Genomic DNA, 26289 nt, shown 5'->3' on the forward strand with positions numbered 1-26289 from the left:
GCTTATTGTTTGTTCCTTTTACAGAAAAAGAAACACATCACTTAAAATTGGAGTTGTTATGATTCATGAAAATGATAATGCTTTTAGTTGTAAAAAAGCTGGTAACATTAAGCGCAATCTCGTTATCCGGTACTTTCAGGTTTCGTAGGGTGCGCGGAACTGCGTGAAAGGGCATTCGCGTACCAAATGGTGATTGCTACGAAGCGCAAGAAAATAAATTCCGGTGGGGTTATCTTCGTATAAAGACTGTATAGAACAACTGGCACGGTAACTACAGAAGAATTTCACCCTCTTTATTCCCCCGGGCACGGCCGTTTTCCGTTGTTACTCGACGCTTACAGCACAGTTAGACATTCAGGTTAATTAAAAATTCTTGCATCCCCCGTTAAACTGAGACAAAGGAATCGTTCATTTGTTCGCAATAATCTAATTCTATCATGAGATTAGTCAACCAAAAAAGTATCATAAATTTATCGCAAGCAGAGATTGAATTTATAGTGCATATAATAACCTTGACCTTAATTCAGTGAAACCATTTAATTCTTAACTAATTTTTATTTATATTTTTTCAATATATTTTTTCAATAATAAATAAAATCACATTAGTCGAATATGAAAGTAATTGTAGAAAAGTAGGTACTCAAAACTAAATTAATTATAAACAAAATTAATTAAATGAAGTTAATATTTTTATTATATTATAATTTTATTATTATATTATATTTTTATTATATTTATTAGATTGTAATATAGTAAATTATATAAGTTTTAGCAGGCGTTTTATAAACTAGTATTAAAATTCGAGCAAAACTGCACAATGAATCGCCTACCTGACGCAGTGACAGTAATCATGATAGAGACAATGGCGATGACGCCGAGCACCGAGGCGGTCGGCTGCATTCTCCAACCGGTCATCTCGAGGATCCACGCAATCTCAACCCTCAGGAACCTGCTCCATCTCGTTCATCTTCTTTCTAGGCAAAAAAGGGAATATCCTCCTATTAATGATAAAAATATATTAATGATAAAAATCGAATAAATAGTGAAAATACAAATTAATTTTCAGAATTACAATACATATTCGACAAAAAAGCGATGTAAAGGCAATAAATTCATTTTAATATATTTCTTGTAATGTGTGTGATCACAAATAGAGTACATTATTTTTCTAATTCCGAATAAATGAGCAAAAACAAAATATTCAAAACCTTTTGTAAAATATAAATATGTTCTTAATATATCTTTATATATTTGTATTTTTTTTTTAGAAAAAAAAAAACATTTTTATATAGAATAGTGTTCCTAAATTTGTATTATCTCGTTAAGAATAGTGTTCCTAAATTTGTATTATCTCGTTAAAAACAAATATTTCCGATTAACTTCAGCATAACACAATGAGAACATATTTTTTGCACGAAATTATCTTCGCGAGATCGAATACCGAAATCACAAAACTTATTTTATTTTAAGATGGTATAGAATTAAAGTTTGTTACAGGATTGAATTTCCAACTAAGTGTTGTTAAAAAAGTGGGGAGGATTGAATTTCCAACTAAGTGTTGTTAAAAAAGTGAGAAGGTAGATATCGTAACTTCTACAGCTCAAGTTTTAATCGCCGATTGTAATGGGTACTGTAACAGTAGACAAACTTCCATATCGTTATATTGTTGTAAAAATGCAATGTTACATCTTTTTCTAGGCTACAAATTATAAAATAAAAAAAATGGGAAAATGTAAAAAAATAATAACGATCTTTTTGTGTATAATAAGCAATACAAATTATTAGAAATATTTTTTAACATGAGTTTGTATAATTATTTAGACACTATGACATTTTAAATTTTTCAATAAAATGGTAAAGATTAATATATAAATTAATAAATATATTATAATAAGCTTAAAGCTATATTTTATATTAATATTATTTATATTAATATTAAATTCTATTGTAACAATAAAAATTAAAATGTCATGTCTCTATTATTTTGTTTACGATTTTTTATCAATTCTCTCTTCTCTCTCTTTCAACTATTACATAATTTTAAAAATTTAGTTTTAATTAGAAAATGAGCATGTACATCAATACTGTTAATCTCAGTTTCGTAAAGTAACAATACGGAGTAAAAACAACTTTTGTATCATTTATAAATTCGTATAATCAACATGTGATCTGTATTAGCGTCATTATAATTATAATATTTTAATATAAAGATTTTAATATAACATTTTAATATAAAAGTTAGCATTCACAACATCAAAGTAGCATTTATGAAATTGGACTAATTCATAGGAATTCTTCTGGAAACTAATTCTCAGAAATGTTGTCTGAAAACTGTCTACAATTTCATCATATTAATGAATACGAGTGAATAAACCTGGATTATGCAAAGTGAATTTACCGTATACATATATGACAGAAAGTACAACACGTAAAAATAATGTTGATAATAAATTAATTTTATCTTTCCTGAAGGGCCTAATTATCGACATATTCTTTTCCTTCTTTATATATATATATATGTATATATTTCAATTATTCATGAATATTAGTTTCTTAAAAAGCATAATAAATTTTTCGATATTCGATCAAATATTAAAAATAAAACAAAAGTTTCTTTCCACTCATTTTAAATATTTTTCAAATTATATAGTTATCGCATAAACGTAATAAATAATTGTTATAATTACAAAAATTTTATATAATACAATACACAAAATAATTTAAACATATAAGAAGCGATGTTTTTAATCATTTTACAAACAATTATTAATAATTGAGCGGTTATACAAATTAAGTTTGTGCATTCAAATTTTTCTTAAAACTTTTTAAAGCTATAGAAATAATTTTTGAAAAAATCAGATTATACTGTTAATAAATAAAAAGAATGGAAAGATTAAATCATACAAGAATATCGACCAGTGTGCGCAACGCATATTCCGTTTACGCGGATAAGGTAATTATTAAAGAGCTACCCGTGATTAAGCTCGCTTCTCTAGAAATATTATCCTCGACCTCAACTATGTTCCCTAATTTGCATCCGTCATCTCTAACAAACACGATTTGCTCGTCTTTCAGACGTTGACGAATAAATGAAGTTTTTGATACAGATACATCCATTAGTATACGTTATTATACTTTATGCATGATCAATCGAAAATTAAAAAATATCAAATAGCATTATTATAATGATTAAGAAAAAAATGCAAAATAATTTAGCTTAAATAATAATAAATCTGAAAAATAAGAAAGGCTTGTATTATAATTAATTATATAAACGATTGAATAATGTTTATAATTATATAATAATTATATAACTATTTATCAAAAGATAAATTAGTTATAAATTGCAATCATTTTAACAAAAAGAGTCAATTCTTTAATTAAACACATAATAATATATTAATTTTTATATCAAAAATTGCTCTTATGTACAAAGGCATATATCAGTTTTATATTCACATTATTCTTTTTATAACTGTATAATATACATTTATAAAATATTATTTAGCACTTTTAAACCATTTTATCTGGCTTTCCGCAAAATAATTTATCTGACTTTTCGTGGGTGACTGCTTAATAGCCGTCAGTTTTGTGCTGTCGATATATCGACAAAATTCACCATGTTATTACACAGTTTCCGTTAATCGTTAACGGAGAACTGTCATTTATTTTTCGCAAATAAAAAATAGGACGGTATTAAAATCCATTGAAAAATATTTTGTTTTATTGACAGTTTTATAACCACCGTCAATAAAACAAAATATTTTTACATGCTACATATAAGCTGTAATGTATATACGTACACAGTACATCAAAGTATTCAAAATTTCTAAGTATAAAATCTAAATATTAAAATTATATTTTAATTATAAAAGTTTGTATGTATACACACAGTTTAACTCCAATAATATTACATTGTTTTTTAACTTTAAATAATTTAAATTTAAATTCTAATGTTAAATAAATTACAACATAATTTTATTATGAACAAAATTATGAATTGTATATGAAATTTTTTCACTATATTTATTATTTCAGTTATTGCCAAATAATTAGAAGATTAGAACTATACTGTATATATACAGAATAATTTGGACTATGTTATTAAAAGTTTTTGACATATGAACGACGCATAAATTGCGATCGTTTGAAACTAGAAAAGCCGTAATATAACTTGGCTACGAGCTAGCAAATACCACATTGAAACTTCCTCTCAGAATTCATTTCTTTCTTGTGACGCTATTGGAGTAGTTGCACATGGAAAGTTGTCGGTAGATAATCGCAATTAAGCTATAAAACGTGACTATATCCATTTGAAACTCATATAATTATTAACATAACTTCGTTATGAGTTAATAAATCAAACATTGAATTTACCAGTCGAAACGTCCGATTTGAATAATTAAGGACATGAGAAAGTTTCCGATCGTAAAATTATATAACACCTTTAGCACTTTAAAATCCAAATTCATTTAATCATTATGCACAAACTCCTAGAAACTCAGTTATTTTTGGATTACCTTTGACAAAGCAGCTTAATCAATAAAAAAGTTCAAATATTGAAAAGTTTAATGAGATTACGTTAAGATCAACTTTAAATAAATGAAATCTTTTTCTATAAATCGGTATCTATAAATATATAGGATGAGTCACCTAACATTAGAATATGAAATATGTCCGTTATTTTTTATGATATATTAAAATATTTCAGTTGGAAATGGGGTTTTGAAAAGGACATATTTTGGTCACGTTATTTTCTTTTAAGTGGAGACATCAAAAAGATATAAAAATTGCCTCCATTTTTCTGAAATTAAATTACATAATTTCTTTATTTAATATGTATTTCCCTAATTATTTTATAATAAATGTGTTTTAAGAATAGGTACGATCGTGTAAATGAAAGCTATACATAAATATGAGAGAAGCTAATAATCGGTCAAAGTTAAATGAATATGAATAATTATGAATATAATATTATATTTTTAATTTTTAAATTTAATTATCTCAGATATAACTATGCGCCGAAACGTTCGGACATTAACCACAATCGATCTGAGACGCTAATAATATAAATATGATAAAGCGCCCAAATATTCGGATATTCATATAATGAAATAATCCTATATATGAAATAATCCCCTCTAAATTAATTCGATGAAGAACTTATTGCGAAAAATATTACCTCAACCAGGATATACCAGATAATATTTTTCGCAATAAGTCCTTTACTGAATTAATTTAGAGGGCATCATTTCATATATAGGAATGTTGGAATGTTTCAGCGCCTTATCATATTTATAATATTAGCATCACAAATCGATTGTGGTTAATGTCCGAACGTTTCGGCGCACAGTCATATCTGAGATGATAAAATTTAAAAATTAAGAATATAAATATTGTATTCATAACATCTAACTTTGACCGATTATTGGCGTTCTCTCTCATATTTATTTATAATAAATATTATAGCATTTAAAAATACTGCAGTAGAAATATCAAAAAATCAATAGATTACAAGATATTTTACAAAATGTGTAAATTTCATAATTTTTTTTTAAAGCAACAATGTGTTTCCTTTACATCATTTGATTAATTTTATTATTCTGTGCATAGAGTATTAACAAAATGCATAAAGTACAGTAACAAAAAACGAATAATTTATGCGATATTTTATATTTCATGTCAAATAATAAAGTATAAAATATCATATGAATTATTGATTTTTCGATATTTTTACTTTATTACTTTTCTACATGTAAAAAAAGTGACATGACCAAAATACGTCCCCCATAAAACCACTCCACTTTCTAAAACATTTTTTTATATCATCAAAAATAACGAAGATATTTTAGGTTTCAATGTTAATTAACTTATCCTGTATATAACTGAGTCTACAAATAAAAAAATATTAGCTATCTGAATCTTTTTGAGTGTGCTATCATCATGTAATTAAGTGAAACTGTGACGAACCGATGTCTGACTCTACAGTCAGGCTTATCACAGCTGCAGATGGAGATTTTAACGAGTCTCAGCCGACTGCCAATTATAATGTTTAATCAGACGTACGTAATTACAGACGCATGTATATATGGTGCACTATCACTTACTGAGAGTCGAGACGAAACGAGATTTGCCGACCGAGGAAGTCAAATATTCGCATAGATATGATTGCATAATTTCGCTCGGCTTCGAGTGGCATTTCAAAAATTCTTATCTTATGCGAAAACTTTGATCTCAGATCTGCCTTTTCTTTGATCCACGTACTGCCTCTGTGTAAAGCAGCGTAATAGTAAATTAACTACAGGCCTTGTAGAGCTAAACATCGAAATCATGCGTTTACTTTAACTTTCGTACGATATCTGGTGTAAGCATCATTTACTCGTATTCGGATTATGCAGATCGTAATCTATATATTTGTGCAATATTAAATTACCTTGGTTTATGCAAGTACGAATTTAAATTGATAGTGTTACTTGGCACATAGAAACTCCAATAAAATTTCAGATTAAAGATTATTTACTAAGAAAGCGCACTTTGTAATTACGCAGTTTGCATTACAAAGTATTTCATAAATATTAACTTTCCTCTATTTTTTTAAACAAAAGTCGCATAAATATTCATACCTAATTGAAATATGGATTGTAGTATGACATGAGGGAAGCGTTTTACTTTTTTAATTTGATTTTTTCAGAAATTATTTTACTTCTTTTCTATGTCATAAAATTAAATTTAAAAACATAGCATATTCATATTATAAATATAAACAAACTACTTGTTAAAACCAAAATAAATATAAGATCCAAGATTTATCAATTCAATAAATTTATCTATACTATCATATTTTTTTCGGATTATCTTACACTTTTTTATTTTAAACATATAACTTTATTTTATTTAGAGATGTACCTAAAATTATGTTTTAATTAGTTTAATTTCACTTTTATATATTTCATATAAAAGCGAAAGTAATTAAGAACATCTCTTTTGCAAATAAGGCTTAACAGCGCATTATAGGGATGAAAGCGTACATAATTTAAATCAAGAGCGGCCAAGAAAATCTTGTTAAGTTGTTTGCTAGAGAAAAGCTGTTCTTGTCAGTGCAAAGTTTCACGGATGTTATACAACTGAACTACTTTGCATATTTCGATGTGTATTGGAAACATTGACTAAGTTACATGTAAATAAGGAGACTTTCAATAGGCTGAGTTACGTGATGCTATAAATCTGTTCAAAGAATTATTGCTATTTATCGAAGATAATTTTGTTTATAATTGCAAATCACATAAATATAGGTCGCAATGTTAATGTACTGTATAATTATGATTCATGTGCGATAATATCCTATGCTTATCCATATCTTTGCTAATACGAAGCAAAATATGAAATTTGTTTTAAAAATATATAGGTAACTCTGGTATATACGCCGCACCTATCAAAAACTTAATTTATTAAATATTATTTACTATATTTAAAATAAACGAACTATATCAGTAAAAACTTTGCACTGTCTACTACTATGAAAAAAATATTAGAAATCCGAAATATTTAGTTTTCGTATTAAAAAATAAACTTTTTGAAATCTTACATTTTTACACTGAAAAAAATTTCTGGTTGAAAATGGACGAATCAGAAATTTCTGGTTAAATTTATTAGAATTCTAGTTAAGATAACCGGAATTCTGGTTGATACTATATTTCTGGTAAAATCTACTAAAATTCTTATTTTTACCAGAATAATTATATTAATCAGAATTCTAGTTATCTTAACTAAAATTCTAATAGACATAACCAGAAAATTCTGATTCGTCCATTTTCCACCAGAATTCCACCTGTTTAATCCAACCAGATGATTTTTCTCAGTGTACTATATATATAGATAATGGATGGGATATATGGCAAAAATGCAAGGGTTTCAACAAACTGAACAAAGAATACGAAAGCAAAGCACTTGTATTTTGCTCTCTCTCTCTATACAACATGCTTTACTATTCCTCTGCACGTATGTATCACGAAATAATCACTAGGTCTTTTACACGCCTTACAGTAATCATTTTATGTATATTATAATTTATGATGATGCTACTTGTTACACACACAGTGGCAAATCGATTCAACTCACAATAATTTCATTAATATTAACAGTATGAAGCTGAAATTATAACTCAATACTAATACAACATAAAGGCATGTAACAGAATAGTCGCGAGAAAATTACCCCTACTCCTTCTATTTTTTCTGACTTCCGCGGCGTAAATCCCAGCGCGGCGTATATATCGGAGTTACCCTAAACGTAATTTCAAAAACTACATTGACATACCTACAGTAATTCATACAATCTCATCGTTCAGTTGATTAATTATTGTACTTAATATATCCCATTAATATTGTAAAAACTGAACAATAATGATACATAGAATATAGATATATGCTAACGTTTACAATATTTAAAATATTTAAACATTAGCATTATATCTATATTCTATGTATTATTAGTGACAATTTTAATAAAAAAAAGACAGTAATAAATAAAATTAATAAAAACAAACAAACAAAGATCATAAGACGTCAAAAATAATTTAGAAAACCATATCTAGAGAAAAGATTGCTTCAATTTAAAGAAATTTCGGTAAATGGAAAAATTTCTTTGATTTAAACATTATTTTTTAAAATCAAATAAAAGAAATTTTATTGTTCTTTTATAAATATTTATCTCTCTCTACAATTTTATAATACTAATATTACTGCAGATTATCTTTTAAAAATTATTGTACATGTATCGTATATTCTCAATGTACTTAATTTACGAAAATTAAGTTTCGGTTACAATTCGACTAAACGCTCTCGTAAATAGCACGGCTGCTCACCTAATGGGTACATTGGAGAATCAAGATGCTGCTCGCACTTGCTTGCTTGCGATGGGCATTGTTTGTCGAACTGCTCGAACAATCGCGTTAACAGGCTGCTCCCGCGGCTCATCAATATCGTTCCGAAGTTCTCGCCGCGCAAGAGAGACCAAGTTCTCCCTCACTTGTGAGCCCGTCGCGTAATAATTATTATAGGACCGTCCACACTTTCGCGAACAGCGGCCTAGTTATAACCAGTGGGATGTCTCAACGTAGTTTAGTTGAGGCGATTTGGTATGAACTTCGAAGCGGAGTTGCAACGACGGGTTCGATATTCAAGTTAATAGCAATTACTGTCGGACGAACGTAAAGCCGGCTGACTGACGGAACTTCCCCGGTGAATATATCTATCATTAGTCGTTAAATCCAGATAGATCACACATATAATTTATAACATCACGTTCTATATATACATATATTTCTAAGAAATAAGTCCGTCCTCCAATGTCCAATGCCAAGTTATAAACTAAAAGGATGGAGCATTACTTCACGAATGGCTGAGTATTTTTCATCGCAAATCGTCTGCGAGTGGTGTGTCATTTACCACCCAATAGACGAGATTCCAAAGAATAAATAAAGTGCCGCTATTATCTGGGCTTTCTAACGGTAAACTAGGTATTAAACTGGATTTTACTTAATCCTTCAATTCAAAAGTTTCTGTAGCTCCATTTGCGAATATTTTTTATAGCTTTTATAAAAAATTACATTTCTGAGCGGCAATTTTTCTAAATTTTGTAAAAAAATTTTATTTGTCATAATTAAGGGATCAAAATAATGATATTTTACTCCTCTCACATCAATTATCTTTATAGGAGTTTATAATAAAATTTTGAAGAGATCAATATATTATTTTTATATTCAAACGATATGCATCTATTATTGATTTTACTTAACCGTCAAGTATATTCGTATCTGTATATGTACAATAAAATATATTAATTTGCCGAAAAATAATTAAGTTATGCTGTCATTTATTTTGCAGCCATTATTATTCCGTGCTTTAACTTCTTATACTTTCTGGAACATCTAACTATCGTACCTAGGTTTTTCCATAGTTTTCCTATTTGAAAAATGCGTTAAATATCACTCCACTTTATCTGGTCATCGTAAATGAGGCTTCGTAATTTTGCTACTTTAGAAAGTATTATATACTTCGGCTGTTTAACTACGATACTCTTACGTAAATTGCAACACAGATGGCGAATCAAGTTGCAGAGATGCACACAGTTGAACTTCTTAAATAAAATGCAAAACGGTTTTTATTTAATCAAAAATTTGTTGACTTAATAACTTATTTTTTATTTCTAGATCTTCCTATAAAATTCTAGAATAAATACAACATGCTCATAAAAGACACAAAAAATGGATATCTTTGTGTTTATTATTATATATAATATGTAATTATTAATATTAATCATTAATATTAATAATTATATATTTTTCATATCATAAAGTATACTCTAACTTAGATTGTTTTTATCTAACTAGTTTTGAATTTCTCCTGAAGTTAGCTGCATGTATAAAACGCATATTATTTTATTAATTTTTTCATAATATTAATTTCTTTCAATTCTTATTAAGAAAAGTAGTTATTTTACATCATAAAAATTACTATAAATATAAGAATATTATAAATAAATAAAACGTTCTAATTTTACAAAGAATTAAATTATACAAAATACAATGTTATGACTCAGATTTAAATACACATACATATTGTACATACAAAATATACACTAAGTACATTACATACTATTTTTCAGCGATAGATTTTTTCATAAATTTCAAATCAACTTTTTTTTTAGAGAAAATGTTAAAATATAAATAATTTTTGAATTGTAAGCGATTAAGAAGGCAAAACTTTTTACGAATTAAATTTTGGCGAATCAAATAAATTACTAAACTATATTTTTTGTTTAATTTTAGAAGAAGTTCATTTTAATAGATTGCTAATTTCTAATAAGTTACAAAGATATATAATTTCGAAGTTCAAAAAGCTGTGAATCTTTTTCGACATTTTCGCTGGAGAAAACTGGATATTAAACAAAATTAATGAATCAAACATTTATAAAATAATAACACGTTAGGTACATTGAAAACATTGACCTTTTACAGCATATTTAAAAAATTTTTAAGCTTTTACAATCTTATATATAAAATACCAAGAAATAATGTTTTTTAAGATATGTTCAATTTAAATAAACTGAACGTTTTATTTTAGAAAAAAAGCAAATATTTTCTTAATTTCTATTAACGTCAAATTTTTCGTGATGGTAATAATAATATCGAATATTTAAATATTAGGACATTTTAACACTTAAAGAGAAAAAGCTTTTACAATACAAAAATTTATGATTTAAAATAATAAATGCTTGAATAAAAGTTTAATATACTCTAAATGCCTCAAACTAATGAAAACTAAAGAATGTTTTTATTTCACGTAAGAACAGTAAATAAGTTTTATTGTTACTTATTGCCGACGGCAATTATAAAATCGCAAAACATTTTCTCGTAAAATTAACAAAAACACTCAAATCTTCGTGGCAGGCAAATAAATACGCCACATTAACGTCAATGCTCCCATGGCGCCACTCTTTGCTTGGATATTCTAATTAACACTGACTGTAATGCACCGCGGCGTACCACTGTAATTCGTTGTATAATAATTAACCTTCAAGGCAATTAATTGCGCGTGCGCTTACTTTACAATTAATTATACACCATTCGCTCTCCTATTCCGAGTCAGTGAAATTGTAAAATGCAACAATAATGCCGCTGCATTTTTTTTCGATCAGAAAATAGCGATATATTTTATAACTGTATTGAAAAACAAAAAAAAAAGAATAAAAATATTTTCAACTTTCGTGGATAAATAATTTTATAAATCGAAATTCTAAGTTTTCTCTTCATTAATATAAAAATATTTACGACGCGAACTCTAGCGCCGAGATACCGTATCTCATAACTTAATATTTTCCAACTAAGATTGAATTATATGAGTATATTTTTCAATTTCTTCAAAATTAATATCTCTGACATTACACTGTCGTGTAAATCTAAACTTGTAAAACTACTTATAAAGTTCTTTTTCTCGTAAAAATAAAAAATAGTGCATCTGTTATATTAATGAAAATACTCATGTATTAAATTTTTATATTATAAATTAAAGTTTTTTCAAAATCAGAAGAAACGTAACTTTCGATCAACAATAATTTGAAACTGAATGTTCTAAACTGCAAAGCAATATATACCGACTATACGTTAAATGGATAAGCATCTTCAAGGCTCATTAATTTTGCGAAAGCAAGAATGGTAAAATACGGAATTAAATGAGGAATTAAAAGAAGATGTTCCATAACTTGTAACAAAAAAAGGAAAGAGTGAATATTAATAATGCGTAGCACTTATCTCTCAGAGAAAATGATTTGTGCAATGGCGAATATTTTTAGTATTGTATTGTAAGATGCACTTTGTGAGACAAAAATTCCGTTACGTGACTATTAATTATTGTAATTATTACTATTATAAGCAATTTTAAAATTTATATATATATATATATATATCATCATATTTTAATTTTACAGAACATAACTGTGCGTCAACATCGTTTATTAATATAGAAACCCATTAAAATTTACAGAGAAATATAACCACAATTTATAGTCAAGCTTAGTAACCTTCGAACTTGCGAAAACTTGAGACAAAGTGTAACAAGTCCATCTAACTTCATGTTGTTTTGAATACTTGGCGAAATCGAAGCCGCAATTTCGCGCATAAGTTTCGAGCGTTATTTCGTGATTTTAATGCTTCCCTTCAGTTGTTACAACAACACCATGGGACAGAGTTTGCAATACTAACCAGCATCTATGGGATACTGCCTTGGTAATGTCGTCTTGCTAACGTCGCTTTAATAGCTCGCAAATTTAACCCGCTCCGCCGCCGCCGCGCTCGCTCATCGCGCAGAAAGTTTGTCGAGAAATCCGAGTTGGCTATCGCTGAAGTCGCAGTTTCGGGGCCACGATATTCTGAAATTAACGTGATATCGATTCGCGCGCGCCGAGTGCTCATTACAACACGCTACGTTACACTCACGACGACGGGGAGAGCGTATATTTTCAGGATTAACGGCATCTCGATTTTACTGCAGCGCGAAATAATTAAGACGCGATATAAGACGCTGATTATCTACGACTCGAGTGTACTCAATCCAGTTAATTGGTCTTTCGAATAGGGTCATTGGCAATTTTCCATTTGCGCACTTTAAACGATCATATAAGCTATGTTATTTATTAATCTATTCTTATAATAGCATAATTTTTTAAATTAATAAAGAAATAAATGCAGAGCATTAAATTAATAGACTGAATTTTCTTAAAGAAGGAAAAAATCTACTTTTAATTGAATAAAAATATAGTTGCTAACTTAATTAATTTAACAATACTTCAATAGGTGTAATAATTTAAAAATTACGAAAAGAGTGCAACGTTTATAACTAGCACTATTAAAATATTATTAAAATAAATTTACAAATATAATATTAACGCAAAATTTCAGTATTTACATTACTTAAATATCAATTTTTATAAGATTACGGATTTACAAAATCTATATCTACGTTAACCTTAACCATTAAGGAATAATATAATTAAAAAGAACTATGCTACAATACATAACGCAATATGAAAGCACGTAACTTTGAAATATTTTAAACAGCACGATAACGTTAATCTGCGTCAAGCAGATTAGCCATGTAATAAGTCCCTCAACGCGTAATCATCTTTTTATATTCATATTTTATATTTATCTCCGTTCTACTATTTAATCCCCTTTATTTGTGTAGTTTTGAGGTCTGATGCAAACATTATAGACAGAATGAATCATAATTAGTGTTACAACAACGCTGTTAGGTGACTATGTGGCAGATTATAATAATAATAATAATACTACAATTATATATGCATTATTATTATTATTAGTAATAATATTATGCGAATATTGTGATTAATAGTCTAATTAATAGCCTTCGCATCTAAATACAAATTAGGACATAATTCATGATAATGACAATCAAAAAGAGAATGACTCCTTAATAAAAACAGACAAGAAATACAATAAAATATTTTTGCTCCATTTTCAAAATCAGTTTTTTGAAAATGATGCGTACAAAAAAATTTATTACATTTTTTGTTTATTTTTATATAAAGAGTCATTTCCTTTTCAGTTGTATCACTAATTACATTCTACTTTATATTTATAATATTCAAGATACAAAGACTAACAATTAGAGACTACTAATAACAATATTAGTATAATTAACTATTACTAATAATAATGTATATAATGATAATCAGCCATCTAGCCATTTAGCAATAATAATAGCAAAATATTATGCGTATAAAAGAAGTAAGAAGATAAAATGCGAGTTAGAAATAAGTATAAAATATGGATATAAAAATGCGATTACGTTGATGAGCTCATTACGTGGCTAATCTGCTTATGGCAGATTAACGTTACCGCGCCGTTTGAAATATTTCAAAGTTTATGTGCTTTTACGTAGTGTCGTGCGCAGCATCATGGTGTATTCTCTCTGGCTGTATTACTCAAATCCTCACCTTAATCCATAATCCCTAATTACAAATTGATAAGTAATTAACGTGAATATCGCTCACGCGTCCTATGCATTAATATCGAAGCGCCATTTACCGTGCAATTCCGATATTAGCTAATCAATAACCATACTAATCCAGAGGCCTTTTTATTTTCTCATTTTACAACGGTAAAACTAACAAATTTTTGACACAATACCACATAATAAAATTGACTTAAAACATTTTATGTAAAAGAGAAATCAGTTTATCTTTATTATTTAAAGTCTTTTAGAGAATTATAATAGACATTCTTCTTAAGAATTATCTAAAAATATAATCATTATGCAAAGGAAACTTTAATAATGATTCATGATTTTTTGTCAAATAGCTTGTATAAAATGCAGCTTTTATACGATTATTCACAGTTCTTGCGTCATTTAACTACACTGTTAGTAACTTGTATACAATGATTAAATGAACCTTTAACAAATAGTAAATTTATTAACGTTAGTATATTAAAATTTTATGGATGTTATATATCTTCCAGCGTTGTTTGTCGCATTAATGAGCATCTATTTGCTATCAGGCGTTTCTCTAGTAGTAATATATCTGGCGACCTATAATACGGTAAGGAGAACGCTCGAAATGAGATCTTTAATTAAAGACACCAGGATTGCCTTTCCCATCTCTGTTACACAAGTTAGTGCAGAAAAGAGGCGGTGCAATGCAGGACAAGAAGTAGACGAAATTCGACTCGCTCAAGAGAACTAATTTCGCCGTTGTAGCTCGCGTGTATATTTATACTCTGAAGGTGTATTCCGCGGGGTGCAATGAATGCACCACATCGGATAAGACGCATAAAAAAGTTCCGCATACAGCAGCCGCAGTGCCGTCCATGCAGTCCGCCGTGCGTCCGTGTTCTCGATAATACAACGCCTTGTTTACGGTTTCTAAGCTTATCTCCTGCTTTTTCAATTAAATGAAGCGGCGCGTCCAATTAAAAGCGCGCATATCTCCTGTGACTCTTGAACAATGGATAATTCGGTGAAAAAACTCGATCGTGTATATTCTTGATTTTTCTCCCGATATATTTTTCTGACTTTTACATTATGCGTCATGGAAATTATGCAATGAGGACAACGTCATTTAATATCTCGCAGCTATAAACTGCATCCTGTCGTAAAATGAAAATCCGTTATTACATCCTTGCACTCTGCCGCGAATAAGTTCTGTCACAATTATTATACTTTAGACTTACTCGTCTTAAAATTAACACTTGTCCAAACACAAAGTTGTATATTATATATAACTATAGTTATATAATAGTTTTATATATAATTACTCTAACTTTATAATTAGCAGAGTATGTTGGAAGTCTCAAAAAAATATATATGATTAACTTCGAATGGATAAATTTTATTTAATAAGGATTGTAAAATTATGAAATGCTACTCACTCTCATTGCAATTACACTTACAATTAAAAATTTTTAATTAAACTTTGAGTATAAGATTTTTATTTTTTTCTTTCTTTTTTCTTCTTCTATTTTCTCTTTAACATTTAAGCAACATAATAAATAAATAGATATTCTTTAAAATTTCGTTCTTATTATCTCCAATTTATTCCGAAAATTAAACTTTTTTAAAAACAATTCAAGTCTCTTTTCTCTATACTTTTACAATTATTAATACACGTGCAAACTTAAAGAAAAAGATAGTTTTACGCGAATTTAATAAAGTTTATACAGGGTGATGCGAAATTCACGAATTCGGAGTACAGGACATGATACTTTATGCTAAAAGAAACAACTTTTTCCAAAATTACGTCTAACAAGAGATTTTTGCAGAAGACCAGATTAAAGTTATACGAGTAAACGCAAAAATTATTTATCGAATGTAATTTTACTACAGGAAAAAGTTGTTTGTTTTAGCACAAAAAACAACTTTTTTTCTTTAGCAAAATTGCGTCCGATAAGTAGTTTATGCAAGAGAGCAGATTGAAGTTAACAAAAATGTAATTTTACTACAGGAAAAAGTTGTTTGTTTTAGCACAAAAAACAACTTTTTTCTTTAGCAAAATTGCGTCCGATAAGTAGTTTATGCAAGAGAGCAGATTGAAGTTAACAAATAAGCGCAAAGATTATTTATCGGACGCAATTTTGCTAAAGGAAAAAGTTATTTGTTTTATCATAAAAAAGTATCATGTACTTCGAATTCGTGAATTTCGGATCACCCCGTATAAATGTTCATCCTAGACTTCCTAACTTGAAAAGTAAATTTAGAAAATAAACTTATTGTTAGTTAAACTATATTTTTATTTCATTATTGATGCCAACATATGCAGTAGAAAATAATTTTTGTCGACGCTAAGCGTCTCCTAACGGTATACTGTAATGCTGAATTTGCGTCCGGCTAGTCACTATCATTTGGTGGTTTTTTTCCGGAAGGCATTAGAACAGAGTGAGAAAACTAATTTCGCTCGCACATGTAGCCATTTCGAGTGGAGAAATTCCGCAAGATAATAATGAATATATCGCGACAGGTCGGATGCACGAATAACCATAAAATGTTCCGGTTCTTTCTTGAGTAGAATGACAATGCATTCGCATGCAAAAGTGCGAATACGTCGACAAAATTTAGGTAATGTTACGCGATGCAATGATTATTTCTACAATTTTAATAATTTAGTCTAGTCTTCTTTGAAAGAAAACGTGACAGTATAATTATGCACAAACATAAAACAGCGTGGAAAATTTTAATCATGTTCATTTATTTCTTTGTGTAATTTATCTCTTTATAAAGTAATTTTACGACATATTACTTCGTGAAAAACAAGTATAAGAAGATATAATTTAGATTATTAGACTAGTTATAATAGGTATAATAAGTAATTACATAATTAAGTGATACATTATCTAATTAACTTTAAAGTAATTCTAATTTATAGCTCTTTATCAAACTAAAAGTTTTGTTAGAAAAGTAAATGTTAAATGAATAGGCAAATATTACATATACACTACTACGTAAATATTGCATACATATAATTGCAAACAGGCGTAAATTTCAAAATTCAGCTGGTTAGGAATATAAAATTCGAATTTTACAATTATCCTTAAATATGTAGGATATATTCTTGTAATTGTCTTGCATAGTTCAATTAAATGTTAAATTTATTATTACAGTTTTCTGTTCCAAATATTTCATGAAGAAAATATTCAAAGAGAAATAATATCATCAATAAAACAGAAACTGTGTAAGTTTCATTTATTACATCAATTATGTTTACTATTATTATTCGAGATGATTTTCTTTTAACAAGATTTTCTGACAGCCTTCAGCTTTAGAATAGTCATATTCATTAAAAATATCTGTAGAGAGACTACATTTTACCTGATATCTACATATAAACGGTTTTATAAAAAAAACTGTAAAAAAGTTTTTCTCATTTTAATATGTATAGTAATCATTCTTGACGATAAAAATAGAAAGACATAGATTGCTTAATTAAACTAGATTATTCGAATTAATTATCGTTCTACTTTAATCCATTATTCTAGAATTGTTAAAACTAATGAGTCTCAGATTCAATTTTATGAAACCTCGGATTTAATTTAAAAGATTTTTCGTTTACCATTTTGCAATATTGTTATTTTTCACCGTTGCTGTAACCTTTTAGGTTTTATGGTTTATAGAAAAAAGCTCAACTTTTTATAAAACAAGTAAGTTCAGCTTTCAAAACGCCCTTGTGATTGTCGTGGTCAACAGTACATCGTGTTATCGATTACTGAAGTATGTGTACGTTGAATATCAGAAAAGTGCTTCGAATAACTTTTCTTGGCTGCAAATTATTTGACTTCTATTAATATCCTAATCGTCTAAATCAAATATAAACTCTTTTTTATTTCATATAATTAAATCATGAATTTTCAAATCTGTAAAATTAAAAATATGCAGTTAAAAAATGTAAATCTTTATAATATACTGTTTTATTATATTATGTTGCAAAAAATGGAGCATTCTTAAATCTATTTTTTAAAATTAATTCTCTCTTTCCTTCCCTTTCTTCGATAAATATTTTAGGTAGATAAAGCTTTATCATAAGACATGCTCTTGCAATACAAAATACGATTACACTCTATTCTTCCTAAAATTGAAAGTCTAAAGAATTCGCAGATATAACGTTATGAATATAATAAACGTATATAAAAAACGTAACGAAGACGTTTTACACGATTTTACGTGTCAAATGTGTATGCCTGCCAAGAAGTTTACCAGTATCCTTTTCTCTCGGGACTACAGCCCGAGGACGAAGTAGTTGGAAGCGAACTGAAACTTTCTCGTACGGTTATTCTCTCGCGAGCGTGTTTTATTGCTACAGTCCGGCCGGCGGGCCCGAGTATTTTGTGAAGATTTTTGTTGTAGAGTAGTCGCTAGACTACTTTTATCCGCATTTTGCGGCACTAAGAATCCTGCTCCGGATTCACCTAGGAATACCGGTCGAACGAATTCCTTGGAAAGGCGAAAGGATGTAAGTTGAGAAGAAAATTGATTCACCTATCGCACGCGTACAGGCGCTCGTAACAGTAAATGTACGTATAGAAAATATTCTAAAAGATTATCACTATATATACTGAAAATTACACATATCAGAAACTAAGAACAGCATCATACGTTTCAATGTTATAAAGAATAAACTTTTTTAACACAATAATAAAATTATTTCATAATTTAATTCTAATTTTACTTCAAAGTTAATTACCTATAATTTAGAGAGAGAGAGAGAGAGAGAGAGAGAGAGAGAGAGAGAGAGAGTATTTCGATATAAATAAATTTATTACGGTCAAAATATGATCATTGTGCATTAACTATTATAAACTAAATTATTTGTTTTGTTTCTTTGCAATTAGTTTTCAGGGTATTCAAAATTTTTTTACTAATATTGACTTTTTTGGCTGGTATTTTTATCTGATACGGCAGCTAAAATATATAACAGCTAAAACATCTTTGAAGCTGTCATTTGACATGTACTACTTCGGATATGAGACGTTTGTTAAGAGACCTTTCTACCCAGAATTTCTATCCAGAATTTTCAATACTTTCCCAGTCAAATTATAATCTAAATTAAATTTTGTAATCAATAATTACGGAATATTAGACGTTTTCCTACGAATATAGTTACGATGTTCGGAGATTATAAGAACAAATTATAAGAACAGAAGATATATCTGGTATTTGAAGATTAATACTGACAGAATATTTAAACGCGTCCTACATTACATGTTTATTAATAAAAGTTTTAATTTCTATAACAATCAACTCTAAAGCAAAGCCTGATTTATTCTTGATATTACATGTGGCCAATAAGCCAAGTGAATTCTAATCGTCACGCTTCTATTTCCAGTCCTCGCACATCCACAGTGAAATGGTTCCCAAGCGGCGTCACTCGGTACGAACCGTCGGGCATACCACGAAGATACAACTTCGTTTACAGGCATTTCACGACTGTGCGTCAAATAGAATTCCTGAGAGCATTCCTTGTCTACTTGCATGTCTTTATTGATTAACTAATAATATATCGTTCTTTTTCGTCCGATTTGAAATTTGCTTGACTGGAAAAACTCACTGTATCATAACGCGGTCAATGGAAAATTTTCTCTCGGGTGTACTTTGTTAATTCTAACCGACAAGGTGGCTGGTGACCAATGTCGTTATCAAAGTTACCCTGGTTAACCACGTGCCATGTGCTACACGTGTACATGGTTGCACTATATACGTGATGTAATAGAGAAAAAGATGACCATCACGGTACGCCGAAAGGGACCTTTTGCGTGACGGAGAATTAACTTTGACCAATCTACGTTGGTTACGACCTAATTTTTTTTATCCCTTTCTGCAACTTACTTGCAAAGTCTGCAGAGGTTCCATCGCAGCAAATACTTTGGATAAAATAATAAATTTATTTTTCAAAAACATTTTACTAGAATAATGTTTCGAGGAAAGAGCAATATGGATAGCAGATAAGTATTTTATTTTCATGAAAATGTAAAAAATATAGAAAAATTAGCAAAGTACCTCTAAATATAGTACATAGAGTTAGTTTTTACAATATAATTGTTAATCATTAAACTTAATTAAACAGATTAAAAGTTTATCAAAATAATTATATCTTAAATGCAATGTAAATAAAATTATACAAATTTTATTGAGATAGAGTTTGTACGCAAAATATTAAAATATACAAAGACAGTTCGTTAATAATGTATGTATACATATATTATTCTTCTTGTTATTAAATTTACATGAATTTCAGTATAAATAACTATTATATATATATAGAATTTTTCAATGTCCAAATGAACGATTGGATTACTGATTCGTTAATAATTTATTAACTCGAAGTAATGGGTTTTCTTTCCTTGCTCGTCGTTTAAATAGTTAACTTAAACTCATTTCCGGTTACTCTTTTGGTCCGTGACCTGGAATTTTCTTTGAAAAAAGTTTATTCGCGAACTTTGCTAATTCCGTGGTGTAAGGATAGCTACAAATGTCATTAACGAAGTTGTTTCGGTTAATCGAATAGGATACATGCGTCTATACTATATACAAAGTCAAATTCTTCTAAAATAAATAATTAAAGAACAATAGAGATTTTTCTATATACCACCTAGTAAAACAAGTTTCGAAGTTGTTTCGAAATTGTTTTTAGAGATTTTTTATAAGTATAAAAATTTTTTACCGAGGAAGTGCTAGGTACCGGCTCATTTATATCTTAATTAACAAAAAACATTTAATAAAAGTATTTATTATGTCGATGATAGCTAATATAAAAATATTAAATATAACTTAATTGTTAAATAAAATATATATTTGCCATATAAAAGAAATTTAACAAATCTCTAAAACTTGTAAACTGATGAAAACTTATTCACTTTAACTTCGTTGATACAAAAATTATATTACAAATCTTATTACAAGCCATAATGACATATTTCGTCATTTAACTATGTCTCACTTTGCGTTGCGTTTTTCATCTGTGGATTACACGCGCACTTTGAAGTAGATTGCGACTTTACGTTCAATATCTACTCTAATCTTTCATGGTCTCGTAGGTAGTAACTCGTAATGTTATTATAGCCACACACTGTATATCGTGCGCGTGTTCCTAGCCACCGACTTTCATCACCGTAGAGAGACCAAAGTTCTGCGATGTTACATAGGATGAGATGCACATGCACGTGTGTGCCTGTGTACACTCTCGTGTAAATGCGCTGACGAAAGTTGCTAGAGGAGAGTTTAACAACTGAAACGGCCGAGAAGGCACCGCCAAGGTAACTGTTGTTCCAGTAACGTCCGTCCGGCTATACACGTAAGCCCTATCACTAGCTCGACAAAGAGTTACAACACGACGCCCATTCACCAGAAGTAAAAATAACGTCTTCCTTGATTTGGTCGCACAAACTCAGTAATGTCGTAAAAGCGACAGCATAATGTCCACCACAATTTACGTTTTAATCATCAGCAGTATTGGTTTAACGACAATGATGAAAACGGAATTGTTTTCTCCGATTTCCTTTCGCAGAAAACATTACATTATTGATTCTCGAACAATGTAAAGTTTATGGCTACCAAAAAATAATGTAGAAACTTCCACAACAAATGTGTGACTGGAGTTCTATATTTAAATTTCTTGTTATATCGGTTTTTTGTTAATGATTATTAGGATCAATAAAAAAAGTATAAATAATTTGATGTTTTATTTCCCTTCTGATTGATTTGTTATTGATTACTAAAATTTCGTTTTACGTGATATAAATAAAGTGTTTTTGCGTTGAACAGATGTCAAATTAGAAACGAAATAAATAATAGCTAACTTGAAATAATTTCTAATTTCGCTTTAAATTTGTAATCTAATTTCCTTTAAAAAAGTCCGATCACGAATTTAAAAAATTTTGCAATGTGAAACATAATAAAGTGAAAAAACCCACACCTACATTGGGAAAACATATAAACATTTGTTTAAGGGGTCAAACTTTTCCAATAAAAAACAGCAATATTCGAGAACTATTAAAAAAAACTATGTAAAAAATTAGTATTAATTTTATGTATGTAATTATATAATAGTTATATAATATATAATATGTTGAATAAAACAATTTATTTTTATTTTATATATAAAAATAACGTCACAACATCAATTTCGATAATATCAGGGCTATATTTACGATTGTTCATAAGAGTATATGTATAGACATTATAAAGAAGATTTAAAAAAATGTTTTCTCCTTAGAAAGTAATTTGCTGCCTTAATGAAATGTATAAAGATGAAAAAATAACGGCAAAATCCAAATAGACGTTAGTCAGCGTTGGATATTATATTGCGCAATGCTAACTAATACCTATTAATGTGTCGCAAATTCAATTTTGTACGTTTCGGCTCACTTTTGAGTCATCCTCAGCAATAAAGAATTACCGTTTATCGCACTATAAAATCTGTCAACATATAAAGATATATTTAAAAGTTATTTGATCGATTTTTTAATAATTAAATCAAATATAATTTATATACATTTGGATATATGTATAGCAAAATTGAAATAAATACTCTCAATTTCTATGACACCTTTAACATTTAATACATATAAATATCTATATATTTAGAATTAGTCTTTAGATTAAACATTCTATTATGAATAACAAAGTTCCTCCCTTGTTCAATTTCTCAAATTTTCAATTTCCCAACTAACAGCACTCGATTGAGCGAAAGCACTACTACCTAGCAATTTTCATGTTTTTGCAACAAACAACAGCTTTTACAGAGAGCAGGTTTTGCAAAGCGCGATTTCATCAGTGAAAGAACAACAGTTGAATATTGCTGCACTATTTTACATTGAACCTATATTGACTGTACGTAACTATAACATTTTACCACACAAGTTAAAATCCACATCAACGTTTTGTTACACAAATTGACATTGCAGAAAAATTCAAACGTGCATTATAGATGTATATCTAATGAAAGATGACATTTATCCGAATGGTCATATATGCAATATCAAACTCCAGAAATGGTTCTTTTCTTTATTGTTAACATCGACACGTGCGTTCAACACAGTTTATAGAACTTCTGCTGAAAGCAATAAATTTCTTGCTCAAATATTGTGGCACAGTGTGTATTTATGAAACATAAAATGTTTGTTCACAGTTGATTCCAATCGTATAGATCTATAGGTAGTTTTTATACGTTCGTGATACCGTATAGAGAAAAATATCGTCGCAACAGTTGTCTCCCCAAGCCTGGCAAAACTAACGTCGTACGGCTGTAGTTACGATCTATTAAGTGACACATTACGAGCAACGATATCAAGATTCTCGCACTGAATTTTTATAGTTATAACTTTAACGCTCTGTGGTTGCGTAAAGTAATACTTCCTATTACATCATAATTCAATTCTATGAATTCTCGACGATTAAAAACTTTTAACTGTAATATCTCTAATATTTTTTTATACAGATACACACATACATATATATATATATATACATATATACATATACATATATATATATATAGATACTTTTTTTTGTATTAACACCGTTTCGTATCGTATAAGTCACTGAATGGACTGTCCATTCAGGACAGAAGATATTTTGACTATAAAGAGAAACATACAATATCGTAAAATAATTGTTGATATCTTGCGTAAATACGTAATTATGACATTATGATGCAATATAATACCAAAAATCCATATGGCACTACAATCTGTTTCTCTATATGCGATATCGAATATTATTTATAATTATATAATTATGAATTTCATGCTTCATATAAAAATTATAAAAAAATGTATCTAACAAACGCTAGATACAAACAAAACAAGAAATTATGCAGTAAAAATTGTAACATTTTATAGTGACTGTTCTAACAAATTCTATTCATGTTTATCCTGCTCCAATATAAAACATCGGCATATATGTATATGTTACTAATTGAATTTTAAAACTTTTATAAAATTTATTAAGTAAATAATAAATAAATGTATACATAGAATGTCAATTTTACGAAATAATTTTATTAAATATCAATTTTATTACATAAATATTCGATAAAAATTATTTTTGCTTTGTTCTACATTGCATTTCGTATATTAGGTTAATATTTATCTTTATAATATTTTCTGTAATTTTTTGGTGACCCACGCAGTGTGGTAAATAAATTAATAAAGTTAATCCGGCACGGAACGTATTATTTTTAATAATTAATTCATAAATGTCAAAATGAGAATTATGTTAAAATTAATTTAAATTAAACTAACCTGAAGATCAAGTTCCTATTATTTAGTATACATGCATATTTTTGGAAAATAGAAATAAAAACTAGCGAAAAGCAAAAAATCTGAAACACATCAACCATTAGATGTATTGTTACTTGGTGGACATTTACAAGAATCAGCTTTCAGTGAACTGCTAACTATAAAGGAATGAAGTTGTGTATAACATGCATATTTTTCCTTTGGTAACGTCTTTGAGAAAAATATTTTTTAAAGATAGTACCTCACGTGCGCGATTTCAATTCCTCTCTTGCTCTTTCTTTCTCATTGCTACATTTTTATTTTATCTCTTTTGCCGCGGTGTACCTCATCTGCATTCCTGTACTAGTGCCGCAACTGTCCTTAATAGCGAAGGTCGGTCCTGAGCGAAAAAAGACAAGATAGGAAGAAAGGTATGCTATCCACATATACGCGCTCTCTGTGTCGGCGTTTTTATTCATGCTACCATTGCGGTGAAGGTCTTGAAAAAACGGAATTAAGCGCTTAATTTAACGCGCTATCTGATTCCCTTTTTGCGACCCTCACTCTTAATTGCTGCATCTTCCATGCTGACAAATCAACAGTGAAGCATCTATGTACTTATGCGCAGAAAAAATGATGAATCACGAAATATAGCAGAAACAGATCAATTTTATGATTAATTCTATGTGTGTGTATACGGTGAATATAATAAAAGTTTACATAATAAAGGAAATGTTTGTACAGAAAATTATGGTCTACGTGCGTAAATCCATATCCTTTTTCGGATATCAAGTTATTACTAATATTTCATTCAGGAATAATTTATGTGTGTATGAATTATGTAAAAAAAAATAATTCAGTATGCAGAGTATCGAAATGTGAATTATTTTGCTATCTTGAAATCTATAATTATGTATAGATTTTAATAAATAAATAAGTATAATATTACAATAAAAGATATTTGTTATATCAATAGCGAAGAGATTTTCCGACAATACTTTTAACCCTTACCGTACAATTTGGTGCCTCATCCATACTATCATATACTGTCACTAGAATCTCTTCGTTTTTTTTCACCTCTTCAAAATAATTCAAAAAATCTCTAAAAATTCACCAACATACTTTCAACTTTCTAGAATAAATATTGACTTTTTATTTTGGAAAATAATATGTAGTATAATTTATAATTACGGAAAGATTCAAAGAAACTTGCACAAACAGGAATCGCTTGGTCACTAGTTACCCATATTGGTACGGTAAGGGTTAAAAAAGCATGCATGATAATGTTTCATCACAAATATCAAACTTGTATTGCTATAAAAATGAATTAAAACCATTAACTAATTTAAAAGTATTTATTATGAAATAAAAATGTATGTATTCATTGGCACGCATTTTCCAATTTATTACCACTTCGATATCTCGTATACGCTTAAATATGCAATCTATGCGACTTTCCATAGGCTATCAGATTGCTATTACTATAGCTCGCAAAATATGAAGCGTTA

At 28.6% G+C, this 26289-nt stretch overlaps 1 protein-coding gene across 3 annotated transcripts in view; it reads right to left on the reverse strand.

The window, feature by feature from the left end:
- Positions 1-26289, reverse strand: part of LOC108764139 (uncharacterized) — a 267965-nt gene that overhangs the window by 60058 nt on the left and 181618 nt on the right. For all 3 annotated transcript variants that reach the window (XM_018512209.1, XM_018512211.1, XM_018512210.1), the window contains exon 4: positions 831-974. In XM_018512209.1, coding sequence (XP_018367711.1) covers positions 831-915 — 85 coding nt within the window. In that variant the 5' untranslated portion in view covers positions 916-974. The remainder of the gene's footprint in view (positions 1-830; positions 975-26289) is intronic.

The sequence above is a fragment of the Trachymyrmex cornetzi genome, unplaced genomic scaffold (genome assembly GCF_001594075.2).
Source record: "Trachymyrmex cornetzi isolate Tcor2-1 unplaced genomic scaffold, Tcor1.1 scaffold396, whole genome shotgun sequence".
Classification (NCBI taxonomy): Eukaryota; Metazoa; Arthropoda; class Insecta; order Hymenoptera; family Formicidae; genus Trachymyrmex; species Trachymyrmex cornetzi.